This window comes from Macaca mulatta, chromosome 2 (genome assembly GCF_049350105.2).
Source record: "Macaca mulatta isolate MMU2019108-1 chromosome 2, T2T-MMU8v2.0, whole genome shotgun sequence".
In the NCBI taxonomy this organism is placed as follows: Eukaryota; Metazoa; Chordata; class Mammalia; order Primates; family Cercopithecidae; genus Macaca; species Macaca mulatta.
Genome location: NC_133407.1, coordinates 201,753,079 through 201,771,359, shown reverse-complemented (window position 1 = coordinate 201,771,359; position 18,281 = coordinate 201,753,079). Strand labels below are relative to the sequence as shown.

At 35.2% G+C, this 18,281-nt stretch overlaps 1 protein-coding gene across 5 annotated transcripts in view; it reads left to right on the top strand.

Moving 5' to 3' along the window:
* Positions 1-18,281, top strand: part of ROBO2 (roundabout guidance receptor 2) — a 602,415-nt gene that overhangs the window by 508,776 nt on the left and 75,358 nt on the right. For all 5 annotated transcript variants that reach the window (XM_015128844.3, XM_077994326.1, XM_077994327.1 and 2 more), the window contains exons 10-14: positions 3,894-3,975; positions 4,410-4,572; positions 6,183-6,349; positions 9,859-9,980; positions 16,090-16,321. In XM_015128844.3, the coding sequence (XP_014984330.1) occupies positions 3,894-3,975; positions 4,410-4,572; positions 6,183-6,349; positions 9,859-9,980; positions 16,090-16,321 (766 nt within the window). The remainder of the gene's footprint in view (positions 1-3,893; positions 3,976-4,409; positions 4,573-6,182; positions 6,350-9,858; positions 9,981-16,089; positions 16,322-18,281) is intronic.

The following is an 18,281-nucleotide window of genomic DNA, read 5'->3' as shown; positions in this document are numbered from 1 at the left end:
CAGGAGCAACTCACAATAAAATGTCTACGTCTGAATATTGTATCAGTTATCTAGTATTATGTAACAATATTAACAAAAATATACTGGCTTAAAGCAACACATTTGTTACACACAGTTTCTGGGAGTTAGGAGCCTGGGTGTGACTTAGCTGCAGTTTTTGCTTCCGGGTCTCACAAGGCTCCAGTTAGGTGTCATTTAGAGCTGCCGTCTCATCTGAAGATTGACACAGGATGGATTTGCTTCCAATAAACATTATTCTTGGTAGCATCCCGTTCCTTGTGGCTACTGGACTAAAACCTCACCTTCTCAATGGCCGTTGGCAGGAGGTCGCCTTTAGTCCCTTGCCATCTGGATCTGCCCCATATGACTACTTGCTTCCTCCAAGTCAGCAAGGAAGAGAGTCTCCTAGTCAGATGGCACCACAGTCCTGTGTACCAAATCACAAACATGACATACTGACACTTTGGCAATATTATATTGGCCAGAAGGGAACCAACAGGTCCCACTTACACTCCAGGTGAGGGATTACACAAGATACAAATACCAGAAGGATGCTATCATGGAGGGCACCTGTCCTCTATCAGTACATTCGACTCGTTCACCCAGGTATTGTAGGTCCCTTCCTCCTACCTGCCATGTAGCAAGTGCTCTGCTAAAGCTGGAGAGTACATTTTAGGAATCACAGATTGGGGATGAGACCCAGAACTAAGGTAGATGATGTAATAGTGCGTGAAGAAAACTTCAGTGGAGGAGCAATCTGTAGAATCTTGGGTCCAGGTAGAAATTAAGAGCCAAGATGAAGAAAAACGAAACAAAACCATATTTTAGAATTTTTCCATTCTGGAGCTAAAAAGGAAGGCAAAACTTTTTAACTACACACATTTCCAAATGATCACAATTTGGCATATTCTTCTTTTATGATGGGAATATATTTACAATTATATGTTTATCTGATTATCACTATATAATACAGATGTATATCACAAAAAAAGTGACTATTTTTGCTACATGCACACACATGCACACATAAGTTTTTACTTATATATATAAAATATTTATCTTTAATTTTTGAGATACAGGCATTAATTATTGCTTTAAGCAGAAAAAATGCTGCCAAGTTGAGTTTTAAAAAGTAAATTAATACAGATATTTTGAGCCTGTCTTTTTATTGATTGTAAATTAATTGTTAACCTTCTTTGAATAAAATGGAAGTTATTAAAAAATTAATGCCAACTCTCTTTGTGTAAACACTTTAACCTCTATCTCTGGGCTAAAGGCAGACTTGGGCCATAGAGGTTAATGCATTTTCACTGTATCACTGAATTAGAGGGTATGCTTGAGTAGTCAAGATTTCTAGTAGTGTTTGAAAGAAGCAATTAAAGGTGGGTGCTTGATGATGTCAAACAAACTTTGAGCCCTCTGACAGGCTTCTGAGTAGTCTCTCTGAGATGCCAGCTCCTGGGGGCTTGTCTGCAGTCAAGTGCACAAGGAGAAAAGTAGATGATGGAATTTGCCTGCACATTAATCTCATTTTAAAGCAATTTATTAAGGGTAAAAGGACAGGGTGGAAAAGAGGAGAAGCACCCCTGACCAGAAAACACATTATTTAAAATTAAAGGAAAAAATTAAAGGAATAAAATGTGGTGATGATGGTAATACCAAGAGTGAATTTTAGCAATGATATTTAGGTTTTTGAGGAACCCCAAAATGAAAACATTGTTCTTTTCCAGTAATATGACTGTCCTTAAAGGGAGAGACAAATGGGCTTTCAAGTAGTTCACTCATACAGTCAAGAGAGTTTCTGTAGGCTGTATTCCTTTGTGTCTCACTATTTTTTTTTTTCAGTACTTAATGCAAGGGAGAAAAATAACATGATGAATACTGTGTTCTCCTAAGCCAGCTAATTGGTAACTGAATCTTTATCTTTTGAGAAGTAGAATATTCCAGCACTCATTAAAACATACCTACCACAGCTAATGTCATCCTTGTATCTCCACACAATGACAAGGAGATGCAGTTAAGAAGCATTACCTACATACTTTTCTTTTAGCATTTGCAAGTAATAACAAGTGCTACATTTTAGTTCAACAGCTATAATAAAATGCAAATTCTTTTACTCTTTCACAGACCATATTCAAATGAACATCCCATTAAAATCCAACCTCAGCTCATTATATTTAGTTTGTGAGTGATGCTTCTTAAATGCAAAGATTTCTAATGACTGTAATGTGTGCACAGCCACATTTGAAAGAATGGTTCTTTCTACAATGGCTATCCCCATCATCCCTCTGTGTAATGGAAGACAGTTGTACAGAGATAATATGGCAAAGAATGTCATGCCAGAGCAATTTGAAACTTAAGTTAAAATACATAATGGCATTTAAAATCAATTAAGATAGTGAAATGGCAGTAACATCCAGGCACTAATGATTTACCTGAGAATCAATCGAGAAAGCTTGAGTCATCAATATACTTACAGTTTGAACCCAGCAGATATAATATTCCATGAGCGACTATATTTCATCAACAATTAGACTCATGTTCATCACAGGATATTAATTCTGCATCTTCTGCCTTGTCTTACTTTGGTTGGTCATCAGTTTCTCTTCCCAGTGTGACTTTTCCTTTACCTCTTAATTGATGAGAATGAATGTTGTTTGCAGTATAAGCCACAAGGCTTGATCACAGAGAAGTTTTGAGTTGCCTCTTTTATTGATCTTGGGACTTTATTCAAAATATAATCAAAGAATCTTCTGCTTTTTGCATTTGTAAAAGAGAACTCTTGATTACATTATCAACTTTTTCTGAAGGTCTTTTGCTGCTCTTTTGTGAATAACAAAACCATTTAAAGTGATTGATGAAATGGCAAATTTTAATTGTGATCAAAAGAAGAGTTATGAATTAGGATATTTTATGGTCCCTTTCAGCTGGAAATTGCAGTCACTCCATAGCCATTTTTTTTGTTTCAAATGATACTTTATTCTATTCATTGTTTCACTACTGTGATTTACATATAAGTGAATACTGAAGTTTTTAAATAAAGAAGTTTACTTTAAAAACATTTCTTTTTCTGGCCGGGCATGGTGACTCACAGCTGTAATCCCAGCACTTTGGGATGCTGAGGCAGCCGGATGACCTGAGGTCAGGAATTCGAGACCAGCTTAACCAACATGGAGAAACCCTGTCTCTACTAAAAATACAATGTTAGCCGGGCATGGTGGCACAGGCCTATAATCCCAGCTACTTGGGAGGCTGAGGCAGGAGAATTGCTTGAACATAGGAGGCAGAGGTTGAAGTGAGCTGAGATCGTGCCATTGCACTCCAGCCTGGCCAACAAGAGCAAAACTCCGCCTTGGGGGAAAAAAAAATTCTTTTTCTTTTTCATTTTTTTCCATGTCTTTCAAAAGAAAGAAAGTGTGATCCCTTATTGTCCTATTGCTTATATACTTGGGTACATTTTATTCATTGAAACATAGTTTATTTGAGACAGAACAGTTTTGCATTACTGCTTCTTTGGAATTTTATAAGATTCTGAATGAGTTCTGTTCTGAGTCGTTCCTAAACAACGTAGATGTAGCAGAGCCCCACCATAAAACGGAATTAAGAGGTAAGAGTATTACCATGGAGGAAGAAAAGAGAGGGGCAAATAGTTTATCAGAAAAATTAACATTGAGGTCCATAAATATATTTTAGAAGCCCTTTGGATCAATGTTATGAATAACATTATATGAGTTTATTTCAGTATTTTATGTATACATATGATGGACTCTAATGCATAATTTAGACAGCAGAATGATACGTCTAATTTGAAGAATTTAAACATTGCCTGGTTGTCACTGAGTAATTATTCTACAGATTGATTGAAACCATTCTGTCCCTTCTCTGCACACTAGATTTCTGATACTGGCACTTACACTTGTGTGGCTACAAGTTCAAGTGGAGAGACTTCCTGGAGTGCAGTGCTGGACGTGACAGGTGAGGACTTTGTGAATTGGGAGAAAGCTTGAGTCCTTTTAGGGATAGCTCAGTATCAAATAATAAGTTAAGGGGAAATCAAAGGGTTTAATTCACTGAATGTAAATTTAAGTCTTTACATTCAATGCCGTTTTTTAATTCATGCATGAGTTTGCACATACCATTGCATTTGTGGAATTTAACACACTTGTCCTTGATAACCTTGTTATTTTATTTCCTCTGAAGTGTAAGGAATTCTAATGGTCATGTGTAAAAGTACAGCTAACTGTTATTAACATGTAGGAGAAGCAAATATTCACTTACATGCTTCCGATTCATGGAGATGAATTTCTCACTGTCTACGTCAAGTCCTTTAGTAGACTGCTTCCTGCTTTTAGGCAGTATTGTCAACTTATGCAATCAGGAATGAAGTTTTTTCTGTCTGTCCTCTATAGAATCTGGAGCAACAATCAGTAAAAATTATGATTTAAATGACCTGCCAGGGCCACCATCCAAACCTCAGGTCACTGATGTTACTAAGAACAGTGTCACCTTGTCCTGGCAACCAGGTACCCCTGGAACCCTTCCAGCAAGTGCATATATCATTGAGGCTTTCAGGTATGGGACAATTCCTTTTTTCTCCGTTGGGTTTTGCTTTAGCTCCTGTATTCTAAACTGTCACCTGAACTATTCTGCTGTTTTATTAAAGACATGTCCAGTCAGTGCATTTTAAGAACTGATCTCTCTGACTTTATTTAAGAACAGAGTTTTTTTTTAGTTTACAACTTAATTATAAGATTTAAATATGCATTACTCATGCCTAGGTCTACAGGGATCCAGTTCATAACATAATCACTTAGCTCCTTTCTTTAGCCAGACCATTGTAGGGATTTGAGGTGAGAATTTAAGCATCAGAACTGGGTAGAAAATAATATAATTAGGCATAGGCACAGGCACTTTTTAAAGTTATGCGATATTTATTGAAGCAGGGGACTCTGGCATTTTTATTCCTAATGACTAGAGCAGAACTTAAAATAATCCCGTGTTTTTATACCATATATTACATACATGTATTAGATATGCCTGAGAGAAAATTAAAAACAATAATTAAGAAATTTATTCCATGTGCTTGTTGTTGCTTAATGGAAAAGATGTTTCCATGTGTTATCTGAAATAATTGTTGCCAATTTAAAGATTTAAATGTAAATTAGCAAATATCATTATAAAATTGTCTTATGAGAATTTGATAAAATGCTTACACAAATGGTAAAATGTGCTTTCATATTACCTTTCAAATGTGCGTCTATGTGACATTATAAATTTTAATGGATAACCACTGTTTTTTTTAAACATTAGGACAAATGATCACTTTCTTTTAAGGCTTCTCTAATCATTATTTAAGGTAATGCTAGGTACTTAATTTTCAAATTTCAAAATACTATGTTTCTATAATTCTTATGCTTGGATAGTTAAGGATATCAGAAAAATAAACTGACCACCCTGAAAATTACATTTTCCCCTTCTTCTGAGCAAAAGTGGCATTTGACCTTAGGCAAACTGTTCTAAAATGGCATCCATCTGTGGCCGGCTGTAAAAGGGTCCTCACACACAAATTCAGAGATATTTCACCATTCTGAGATGAGAAATCACAATACTGTGTAATGTACAATTTTATTAAAAATGTAACCAAGGGAAAATATTCATTACATGCTTCCTTTCTTCTTTTACAGATATGTAGTTTTAGAAGGCTCTATTATAATATTGCATGTGGAATTGATGCAAAAGAAAACACACCTTGTAACAGGAAAATGTATTGGCATAATTTACTCTGTAGTCCATTTATTCTTTCTACAGGTTAATTCTTTTCAAGGTATATATATATATACATTTACGAGGACCATACTTATTGTATAAACTTGATGTTGTGATCTTGGCCTCTGTTCCTTTTACAGGTATTCATTTAGTGGGCTGCTGTGCATTAGCAAAGGGCTGTCACATCTCCTGGGCTGAGTTTAATTTTGTTGTGCATGGCACTTTCGTTAGGTGGGCTCGGCTTTGTTGTGGAATAAATTGAAATCATCCAAATGTTTCATTTATTGGGCTGAACACTTCAAGTGTTGTGTGTGTGTGTGTTTAATTTTCAGCCATTAACTTTGTCATTGATACCCAACTCCATTTCCAATATTCAAATGACTGTTCTTTAAATGAAATTTCTGTTCGTGTTTCAGCCAATCAGTGAGCAATAGCTGGCAGACCGTGGCAAACCATGTAAAGACCACCCTCTATACTGTAAGAGGACTGCGGCCCAATACAATCTACTTATTCATGGTCAGAGCGATCAACCCCCAAGGCCTCAGTGACCCAAGTCCCATGTCAGATCCTGTGCGCACACAAGGTACTTTCAATAGCTGTCAGCACTGCTGGTTCTAGGCAGAAACATCAGGTATTTAAGAACAAGGGGATTAGGCCGGGCGCGGTGGCTCAAGCCTGTAATCCCAGCACTTTGGGAGGCCGAGACGGGCGGATCACGAGGTCAGGAGATGGAGACCATCCTGGCTAACACGGTGAAACCCCGTCTCTACTAAAAAATACAAAAAACTAGCCGGGCGAGGTGGCGGCGCCTGTGGTCCCAGCTACTCGGGAGGCTGAGGCGGGAGAATGGCGTGAACCCGGGAGGCGGAGCTTGCAGTGAGCTGAGATCCGGCCACTGCACTCCAGCCGGGGCGACAGAGCGAGACTCCGTCTCAAAAAAAAAAAAAAAAAAAAAAAAAAAAAAAAAGAACAAGGGGATTGATGAGGAAATGTAAATGTGCCTGCATTGCTTTGTACGATGACTCACTAGGCTTTATCCAGGGAAGGAGACGGTAGCTTGCTGTTTACCTTGCTGAGATGTGTTCTCTTTCTGGAGTTTTCAGGTTTATTCAGCAAAAAATAAAATAATTGGGTACATCTACATAGAATGAACTCACTAACTTAGAGCTTCACTATATTTCAAAGGGAGGAAAATGTTTCTCCTTCTTTAAAATTAATTATACAATAAGAAAAAAGTGGTCTTTAATGAATAGATGCCCAAATAGAGGTATAGAAATTATTTCCTATTGTTTCGGAATTCTGTTTTTCTAGTGCGGTGGTTCTCAGAGTATGGTTCCTGGATAAGCAGCATTTGCATAGCCTAGAACTGTTAGAAACAGGCATTTTCAGGCTCAAATTCAAATGCTCTGAAGTGGGGGCTCAGCGTTTGTTTTAACAAACCCTCCTTGTGATGCTGATGTATAAGTTTTACATCTACATTTACATTTTACATCTACATTTACTGCTATAATGAATTTCATTAAATCAGATGTTTAAAGGAGCAATTTATTACAGAAAGCAGGAAATCAAGTTTTCTTTCTAAAGAACTCAGTTCTTTTGGCTATAATGTAAAATACACACAGAATATTAAAATATAATTTCAAAATGGAAGATTTCATAATTTTATCCATATTACCTGTCTCTTCAAACTGAGAAGTCACTGGAGTCTGAGGTTTAATACACAATGCTACATTATAGTTTCCCTTCTGATAAGTAGGTGAAAGAAATTAATAAAATAGAAATGGTGATTTTATTATTTGTTATAACCTACTTCCCACAGGGTTATTCAGAAAGGGTTAATTATTTCTTATTTGTAAAAGACTTTGAACAAGATATAATTCAAAGTAGTATTTTTATGCAATGAAAAGCACCATACAGCCATAAAATATTATTATAATTACAATGTAGTTCAGTGATAGTAACTAGCATGCTATTATAAGAGCGAAGGGCGCCTTAAAGGAATCCAGTGAAATAAAGTCACCACGTGACTTTGTAACGTTGCTGACATGATGACAGTCAAGGGAGGAGGGAACGCCGTTTGCTATTGTTCTCTAAGCAGTAATGTGATTAATTTTCCATGATGATAAAGGGCCTGTAGGTAAAGAACCTGTCTCTTGAGAAAGAAAAAGCACAACAAGGAATTTGAAAATCTGAAATTTGAACCTAGTTGTATTTTAACTTCCTTAAATCTGGTTGCTTTTTACGGTGTTTGAATTAAGTGTGTAAATTTTATTATTGAACTTAAAATGGAAGATGTGTACAATTCTAAGTCAAGAAATTGTAGTACCGTGATCATTTATGCCTTTGTGGATAGAAATAGTTTTTGTGTGTAGCCAGTGAAAGGCAGAGAGAGATCAGAATAGGAAGATATTTGGTGTGATTGTATCTGGCAAACCTTTTTGATCATTCGATAACTATGCTAGTCACTAAATCTTGACTCATAAAATAGCTCCCAGTGAAAAGGTCAAGAAAGATTAATGAAAAGTTGTTTGTGGTCTGGTTTGTTCCAATGGAAAGAATATATAGAGTGAAAGACTTATGTGCTCTTAACAAATATTTAACAGGAAAACTCATGTTTTGTGTCTGAAGGTCAGGATTATTTTTGGATACCATACTTTCAGCAGCTTTGCAATCTGCAAAGCACTTCTTTTTCAAAGAACACTTTGCTTTGTGAGCTCTTATTTTTCAAAGGTATTAAATAACAGAGAATCTAGAAATCTTTTATTTCATTAAAGTACAAATACTTGCATTATCAACATCAAAACAGAACATACATATATAGGCATAGATTAATATTATTCACATAAAGGGACTTTTTCCCAAATTAAGCAAATCTTCATTTTACTGTTTATGTTAAAAGTGAAAAAAAAAAAAAGTAGAACTGGAAAAACATTACCGAAGTATTATTCTCAGTTACTTGTGGCCCAATTGAAGTTAGTGCACCCAATTTAAGTAATAGCTGAGAAATTTTCTTAAAAATACTTTTGCAAGAGTGCTGCATGCATTGTAGCCTGAGATAATAAGAAAAAACAAGATTAAGAAAATAAATACCTTTAAATTGGACTTCCTTTCTTAAATGCAGTAGTTGGAGAAAAACAATTACAACATTGTGTACCAGTTTAAAAAGTTAATTTGAGTATGTGTAAAATTCAGTGTTTAATATCAATTTGATGGACTTAGCTGCCTATAATTTATCCTTTTTTCTTAATGGACCCAGAATATAAACTATTGTATGGAGAAATAGAATAATACTCGGGAGACTGTTGAATAAGGTGGCATAACAGTATGTGACTGAGGGTGTAATATTTTAAACAACACTTTTTTCTTCCCTTCACCCCACCACTATTCCTGAAAATGGCTACATGACCTCATGTCGGGTATTAGAGTACTGCTCAAAATGTATTGCTTTAGAACATGTTATCAGTATTATAACTATTTCTGTCAAACGTATCTTTGCAAATTTGAGGAGCTGCTTCCCCTCTTCCCCCAACTCTGTTTACCTTTAATGACAGAATTCACTTTCCTGGTCCGCTGTTACTTCTCCATCCATGCTCCCAGACTGAAGTAGGTCAAGAAGAAAACACAACCTGCAAATTGGGACAAGGGATTAACAGGTTCCTTCGCTTCAGTTTTTAGATATATTCCAATTTACAAATCCAGAAAATCATTCAATACAGCAACATCTATACAAAGCTGATCTTTCTAGAGATCTTTCTAGACATCTGTAGAGAAGTCTTACAGCACATACTTTATCCTTTAGTAAGAAAATAAACGACCTTATTCAACAGTGTGTCTGCATTTGAATGGGGATGAGGGATTATAAATACTCTTTTATTAATATATTTTTAGTAAAGATCAATATCATCTCTCATTATGTCCTACCACAGTGGTATATTTATATATATAGGCTTAAATGCTTTTTGTCACAAAAAGAGTTTTAGTTTTGTTTCCCTGTAATTAGTTCTAAAGATATGATGTTGATGTACATGAAATAAATTGTAATTTTAATGTGCATTTTTAAAAATTGGGAATGATTATCTTATCCAACTGCAGATATCAGCCCACCAGCACAAGGAGTGGACCACAGGCAAGTGCAGAAAGAACTAGGAGATGTCCTTGTCCGTCTTCATAATCCAGTTGTACTGACTCCCACCACTGTTCAGGTCACATGGACGGTAAGTTTTCAAAGGCAATATTAATAGTAATCACTTCTCTTTAGGGAAAGCAAAACATGGAAAATGCAAATTAACAAAAAGTGATCATAAAAATTCTCACCATTTAAAATCAAGGTATAATCAATGACAGTAAAGAAAATCAACAAACTAAAAAGTTACTAGAATAAACATAGTTAAGAATACATCGATTATTATATAAACGTGGCATATTCTGTCTTCTGAATTTTCATACAGCTTTCTTGCAATATAATTAACATACCATAAAGTGAACAACTTCATGATTTTTAGTGTAGAGTTTTAAAATTATCACCAAAATCTAATTTTAGAACATTTCATCATCCCCAAATGAAATCCTGTGCCTGTTAGCATTGATTCTCTCATTTCCTCTACCGTAGCCCTGTGTGACACTAGTCTACTCTATGTTTTTGCAGATTTGCCTGTGCTGGACCTTTCATATGAATAGAATTGTGCAATATATGGTCTTTTGTGTCTAACTTCTTTCACTCTGCCTAATGTTACTGAGGTTCATCCATTTTTGTAGCATGTATCAGGACTTCGTTTCTTGTTGTTATCAAATAGTATTCCATTTTATCTACTTCACATTCTGTTTATGCCTTCATCAATTGATGGATGTTCCGGTTGTTTATTATGAATAATGCTGCCATGAACATTTGAGTACAAGTCTTTGTATGGACACGTGTTTTCATTTATCTTCGTATAAACCTACAAATTGTTCAGTAATATTGGTAACTTTCCATTTAATATTTTGATGAACTGCTGAGATGCTTTCCAAAGTGGCTATAGCATTTTCTATTCTCACAAGCAATGTTTCAATGTTCCAGATTCTCCCAAATCCTTGCCATTTTTTTCTCACATCCTTGCCAACACTTATTATTATCTGCCATTTGGATTATACCCATTCTAGTGGGTATGTAGTGGTATATAATTGTGGTTTTGATTTGCATTTCTTTCATGACTAATCATGTTCATCTTTTCATGTGCTAATAGAACTTTGTTTTTAAAGAAATGTCTGTTGAAACTCTTTGTCCATTTTTGGGCAAAGAGTTTATCTTCTCACAGACTTACAAGTGTTTATATATTCTATTTTGTTTGTCTTCTTATTATAGACTTATAAGTGTTTATATATTCTAGATACAAATGCCTTATCGGATATGTAATTTGCAAACATTTTCTCCCAGTTTGATTACTGTAGCCCTGTTGTGTAGTTTAAAGTTCAGTGGCATGGTGCCTCCTTCTTCCTTCTTTTTTGCTTTCGATTGCCTTAGCTATTCAGGCTTTTGTTGTTGTCGTTCCATATTGTTGCTCCTTAAAGCAAACTATATGATCAGTCAAATTCTTGGTTTATGAGTACAAAATTGGGTTATATATATATTTAAAAATAAGACTAAGTTTATAATGTTTTAAGAGTAATTATGGTTATTTAGGATTACACTTTCTTATTCCAGTTTTGATATAATTTTGCATAGATTTATTCTATTTTTTGCATGTATTGGTTTCTATTCTTGTGTTCCCATGAAGGGAACACAATTACCTTATCATTTTTCCAGTGGCACAGTAGGGGGTATTTCTGCCATGCCTTTTTTATCTTTCAGTACCCTTGAGTAGATACCAAACTAACAAAGCCAAAGTAACTCTGTATTTTTCATAGCGTATTTTTCCTCATTCTCATATGAAAAAAAGTCTCTGTTCTGTTGAAAGTTATAAGGGGGATTCTTTTAAGCTGTATCTAAATGTGGGGATTCTTTGGGTAAGAATCAACGTCATTATGTTTATGAAGTTAATCACTTTAAGTCACTGAATTTGAAGAGTAAATAGCATTAGATCAAAATTGCAGGACAGTAGACTGGGAGTTCTTCCAGGAGGGGGACATTGTCCATCCATCCCTGTACCCCAGGAAGGTATCATTGCTAGTTTGCACATCTGTCCCCATCATGGGCTGTAACTTCTGTGAGGCTACAGTCAATTTCTTCCATTTCTGTTTTTTCAGAGCAGAGTGTCTATTGTGAAGTACTCTTTTAATAACTGTTTGTTGAATGATCAAATCAGTTGTTTTCATACATTTTACACTTTTTTTAATAAAAGAAAGAATGCAGTTAATATCACTGCATATTGTTCTCCATGACTTTGTAGTTGCACTTGCCATAAGTATGCATTTGAAAGAGGTAAATTAAGTGAAATGAAGTCAGACTGGGGTGTGCCCAGAATTACACAAGAATTACTTGTGTAATTCTCTTACACAAGTCAGAGAATTTGTGTAACTCTTTTATTGATGTAATATTTTCAATTTACTAAACGCATGTTATTTAAATTATCAAAATATTAGCATTTGCTTTACAGAAGTGTTGGGGTTGAAGGGAGAAATAATTCCCCACCATGTGATTAGGTTTTGGGCCAGCTGAGAAAGTTTCCCAGTGGTTGGCAGGATTAATAATCAAAGGCCCAAGACGTAACTACTGGAGAGCCCATTCGCTGCCCCCACCCTCACCAGGCTAACCTTGAAGCAACAATAGTTAGCAACAGCTACTTTCTAAAACGGCTGCTTTTAGAATGCATGTAGGCAAAAATGGTAAGAAACCTGCTGTTCCACAAAGAAAAATAGCAATAAGTCACTTACTGAAAAATGATTATTCTCGTTTTATGTTTTGTCTTTGTTTTCTTTAAGGACAAAAAGAATTACATACTCTTTGCCCATTAAGCATTATTCCACAGAGATTGAAAAGAGTGCTTTGACAAACTAGAATTTCAGAAGTCTGCTAAAACCAGATCAGACCCTTAGCAGCTAAACCCATCAAAGAAAATTCACTGAATTTTTGCTTCCTATCGAGTTGTTATGTTGTTTTGTTTTGTGAATGGAAAAGGTAAATATGAAGCATCACACGTAAACAGTTTAACTAAAATGCTGACTTTAGGGCCACATATGAGCCCTCTTCTCTTTTAGCCTGTTGCTTCCTTAACAGTTATGTTTTTTCATTGTGCATCTCTAAAGCCAGCAAAATGCTTTCACTTATATCAGTCATTTGATTCTTTCCGTGCCCTTGAGATATGGGTATCATGTGAGCAAATTAAGTAAACTGAGGCTCAGAAAGTTTAAGAGGTTGAAGTATAATTCAAATTGAGACCTAGGACTGGAAGTCTGAAGTTTTTGTAATCATTTTACTTTTTCCTTAAGGCAACTCTTTTTTTTTTATTCCTGTTTCAGAAAATACTAATTTTTTTAAATTATATAAACCCATGAATCTGTGGTCAGACTCTGATTGTAATCAACCCTAAAAGAAAATCCTCCTTCTTATAATCAGAATGTTAATAAAACTTACAACAAACATATGGCCTAACTTGAAAATGACCACCTGTCAAAATGAGCTCCAAAATTTAGTGGGGTAGAACACACATCCAGTAAAAATCTCACCTATTTTTTTTAAAGTAAATGTTCAACATTTTCATTTCTGCTTCCACCTGTAACAACAAATTTCCTCCTGAAAAAAAAAAAAAAATGCATTGCCACTGCACACAATCAAGTTAAACTATTTAACTATTAAGAAGCCCCATACTATATACTGGCTGAAGATAGTGTACACTGAAGTAAGCAAAACAATGTTTTGTAGTAAACATTAGCTTCATAAAGTCCCTAAAACACTTAATTAATGAAAACCAAACATGGATAAAACCAATTTACCCTGATTTACAGACTCCCTTCATCTGGAAACAGCTGCTTAATGTTCTTCTTAAAAATACAGCTTGCTTCTTTTAGTATTAACAAGCTATTATTGTGAGTTATGTCTTTCTTTCAGTATATAAATTCACTTAAAGCAAATGCAGAGAAGTTTATAAAATGCAGGTTTAATGTTGTTTTAACATATACTGCAAGGGTTTTTCTGAACACTGACAGTTTTGATGAAAGTCATCTCTCTTTGACTGTCATAAATTTAACTTTTCACCTCTTGGTTGCCTTATTTCATAGCGTCAGAAAAACTCCTGCTTTTCAAAAAATGTGTCCAATGGTAGAAACATAAACTGGTAGCATGAATGAGGACCTGCCAATCACCAGCTTCCATGTTACACCTGGGCTCAATTTTTTTTGATCTAACCTCATACAAGTGTAGCACTAACTCCAGAAAGTCTTTGAGGGTAAGACAGCTGTCAGGCGGGTGAAGGAATTCATACTTGTTGAGACGTATCTGGGAAACTGGAATTAGCCACACACAGAAATACACGCACACTCACACACACACACAAACAGACTCACTTACTTAATTTAGGGAGTTCTCTCGTTTGGACATTCTAAATATTTCCTTTTGTTCCACTGTGTTTTTATTGAGGCTCTGCATTTTTAACTTTCTAAAGCCAATATTCTTAGCTAATATTCATTTGCTGCCCTCGATTAAAAATAAATAAAACAATACTGCAACTAAAGAAGAGATGTTAGTAGTTAATACATGAAAGAATATGCTTTGTTTATAACCTGCTGACAAATCTCAACATTTCAACGAATGTTGAAACAAATTTCAAATGCTGAACAAATTTCAAATTTCTTGGATAAAGAAATTTGTTTACAGCTGAAATTAATAACCATCTTCATTATCCTCTTTTTTATTTCCTCTTTCTCTACAAACTTCCTGAAATGAGGTTATTCCATTCTTTTCCATTAATCTTTACACTTTATTTGACATGAAGTATGTCAAATTAAAGCTTCTTAGACTATAGCTATTAAACTATGATAAAGGATATTAGTTGGAACATGCTATCATAGTTTGTGTTTAAATCAAGTGTTTCTAAAAACATGACAAAGCATTCAAAGATGTTTAATTTTTAAAAATAATTTTTAAAATCCATGGTTGTTTTCTCCTTGGAAATGAAACAACCATAAAACCCTGGTAAATATTTTAAAATAAATGTATACAGAAAAGAATATATTTAATTTTTTAATCTTGCATTTATATATATTTGATTTTTAAGTGATTATCAATAGCAAACAAAAACACTTTTTAAAAGTTCTATTTGGTATGAGTTTAATCTTAGATTGTTATTTAAGATAGCTTCTTACTGTACCTTAAAAAAATGAATATATCAAAAAAGTTGTCAAATTGTGTCAAGAATGGGACAATTGAAGAGTCAGAAGTTGGTAATTCGTAGAAGTTTTTCATTTACTACTTGGTAATGGGTGTAAGTGTTCATATGCTTTTAAAACAAATGCTGTAGCTCTACAACTTCAATCTCTGTTTTATGCTTTTTCCAGCCACAGGGATTTTATCCATGATGTCCTCACATTTGTTTTCCTGGGTAAATCCTGCTCTTCTTGCCTATCTGAGCACTTAGGAGCTCTTCATGGAAGCTTTGTCTCCCCAACTCAGGCACCTTTCTCTCCACTGTAGGCTTTCTTAGCAGCTGGCACCTCTGATTCTTAACACTTGTTTATGCTTTTTTTTTTAATGATTGTAACTTGACCATGGTTTAGTCATTATTAGACCACTCCTACTCTCCCCCTGGACTCCATCTTCTCACCTCAGCTCATGAGGGCAGGGACTGACTCTATTTTCATTGTGCATTTTATCCCCAGAGCTCAGCAGAATTTCTGGCACCTATGAGTACGAACCCGAAATATGTGTTTTGAGTGAGTGACGATGTTAGGGAATAGACACAGGATAGAATGGAAATCCCTGACAAAGGGCATATTACATATAAAGCCACATGAAAGGGAATTGTTGGATGCAGAAGAAGGGTAAGCCGAGGAGACCACATAAAGCTATAGAGAAATCAGCACATAAAGCTAGAGATATCGGCAGATCTGGCCTTTGAGAGGCCTTGTGCTCATCCAAGGAATCTGAATTGATTAGGTAGGTATCTTAGGTACTGTGCGGTATTCTAAACAGGAGAGAGAGTTCTTCCAGTCTTCATTTTGGAAATAATCTTGGGAGCAATCTGAACTCTGACAGGATAGGAGTTCTTAGAAGGGAAGCAGAGAGATTAGCTAGAAAGTCACAACATGACTAAGATGAGGACAGAAATAGGGACAACTGAAAAGAGGACAAATTCACTGTGATGTCTAAAATACGTTCCTTTAGTTTCAAATGCCCTTTACCATGTGTTTCAGGTTGATCGCCAACCCCAGTTTATCCAAGGCTACCGAGTGATGTATCGTCAGACTTCAGGTCTGCAGGCGACATCTTCATGGCAGAATTTAGATGCCAAAGTCCCAACTGAACGAAGTGCTGTCTTAGTCAACCTGAAAAAGGGGGTGACTTATGAAATTAAAGTACGGCCATATTTTAATGAGTTCCAAGGAATGGATAGTGAATCTAAAACGGTTCGTACTACTGAAGAAGGTCAGTATTCAGATTTCGAATATAAATCAAACTTATATCATGATGAAACTAATTTCTGTTACAGTACCTATTTATTATCTTCCTTAGAAGAATGGAAAGATATCATCTAAGAGTAAATTGAGGAAGTGTCATTTTCTCCTTTTATTCTGAGAAGTCTGTAGACTCTGACAAGCAGAAAAAAAGGGCACTAATGTAATTTGAATTTTTCTTAAGTAACCATTTGCACCAAATCCATGTTTTTCAGTTCACTTGAATTGGATTATTAAATATTCCCCTATATTTTGTGTAGATTTGGTTCATTTGGAGTGTTGAGAAACGGAAATTTGAGAACACAGGCTGTTCATTCTGACTACTGTTTTTGTTATAGTTAATTGTGGCATTGTCTTTTATTAGCCACTTTCTCCTGTGGGCAGTTCCCTCTTTCTCCCCATTTCGGACCTTTTCTTACCTGAAGGAATGTTAAAGTCGATCTACGATGAACATGAGCTTGCTGTAGGTTTCCACCAGTTCATTTAGTGGTATCTCTTTCACTAAACAAGAGGCTTATAATAAATGTTGTCATCAAAGTTAAAAAAAAATAAAAAGGAGATGCCAAATGAAATACATCCCTCCACTCTGCTTTTGTATCAATTTTGTGCTCACAACTCTTGTAGAAAGCCCTTTCTCTAAACATATTTAGAAGCCTTAAGAAAATGTATATAGGTTGCCCATGTTAACATCTATATGCTTGACCAAGGAGCTCTTAAATTACACATTTCGTATACAACACAGCAAGAATGTCATCTTCCCATTGTTTTGCAGTGTGATACACTGGCAGGGGCAAAAATGCATATTTAAAAAGGAATTATTAATCTATTTTTAGGATATGTTGAAAAGTTACCAGTAATTATAATAGTATCTTTTCTCCTTGCTAACATGTTTAAAAATAATAATCATTATCATCATATCTTTATTCATCATTAAATTTCACTCTGTGTTGCAAATTGGTAGTATTAATGAGTGGAGCGGGTAACCTTAACACAGAATGCTCTGTTTGAAGCCTGTTTCCAAAATCAATTTCACTGCAGTTAGACTTTTCCTCTGGATTAGACATTTGTCACTGTTGGGTATACATTCATCTCCAATTTCTGTGGCTGTGTGACGGTAACAAATGGAACTCAGCCGGGCTGTGTCTGGGAACGATGAGTGGCGATTTGGGTTCTTTCACATCTGTAGAAAGAAGCTGAGTCCTGGAATAATTGACCTGTCAGGAAGCAGGCACGTTGTTCTTGCCAAGACAGCAGCAAGGAGAATGAGAAACCCATTCTGAAAGTCTTATTTTTCAATGCAGTCTACTTAATAACTACAAGGCTCATAGACAAGTGGTTGGATTTATGTCATCGTACCATATTTTGGAGCAATATTGTCACAAAGAGGAATAGAAAAGAACAGTATTGTGTTAACATGTTTCTGTGTGTGTCCTATATCTCGATGCAAATATGGCTATACTTAAGTGAAGTATGTCATGACATATTTACAAAACATGGGATATCTGCTGTCAGGCTTTTAAAATACGTTTTAGGATATTTAGGATAGTTTCAAAAAAGTAAACAGTGTAAAGCTATGCAAGCATTGATTATTCTATATAAGCCATTAATACCACAAAATTATTTGGTATTTTAAACTGTCAAGAAGTATGTTATGTAATACTATAATTTTAACTACTCCTACCTTTGGTTTTAATTCAGAGACTCACTGAGAATAGATGAATTTTTCCACAAAGTTATTACTTCTTAGTTCTCAGACACTTTAAATGAGAGATGCGGCAGTCTAAAATCAGGAAGAGCTTCCCTCTTGCCTTTTCTCAGGATGGTTGTAGTTAGTTATAGGAGAAACTATAAAGGCAGAGAATTAATGTAGGAAATCAAAATCTTCCCATTTCACATTTGACCCAGCATGAACTGTGTTCATTTTATCATCA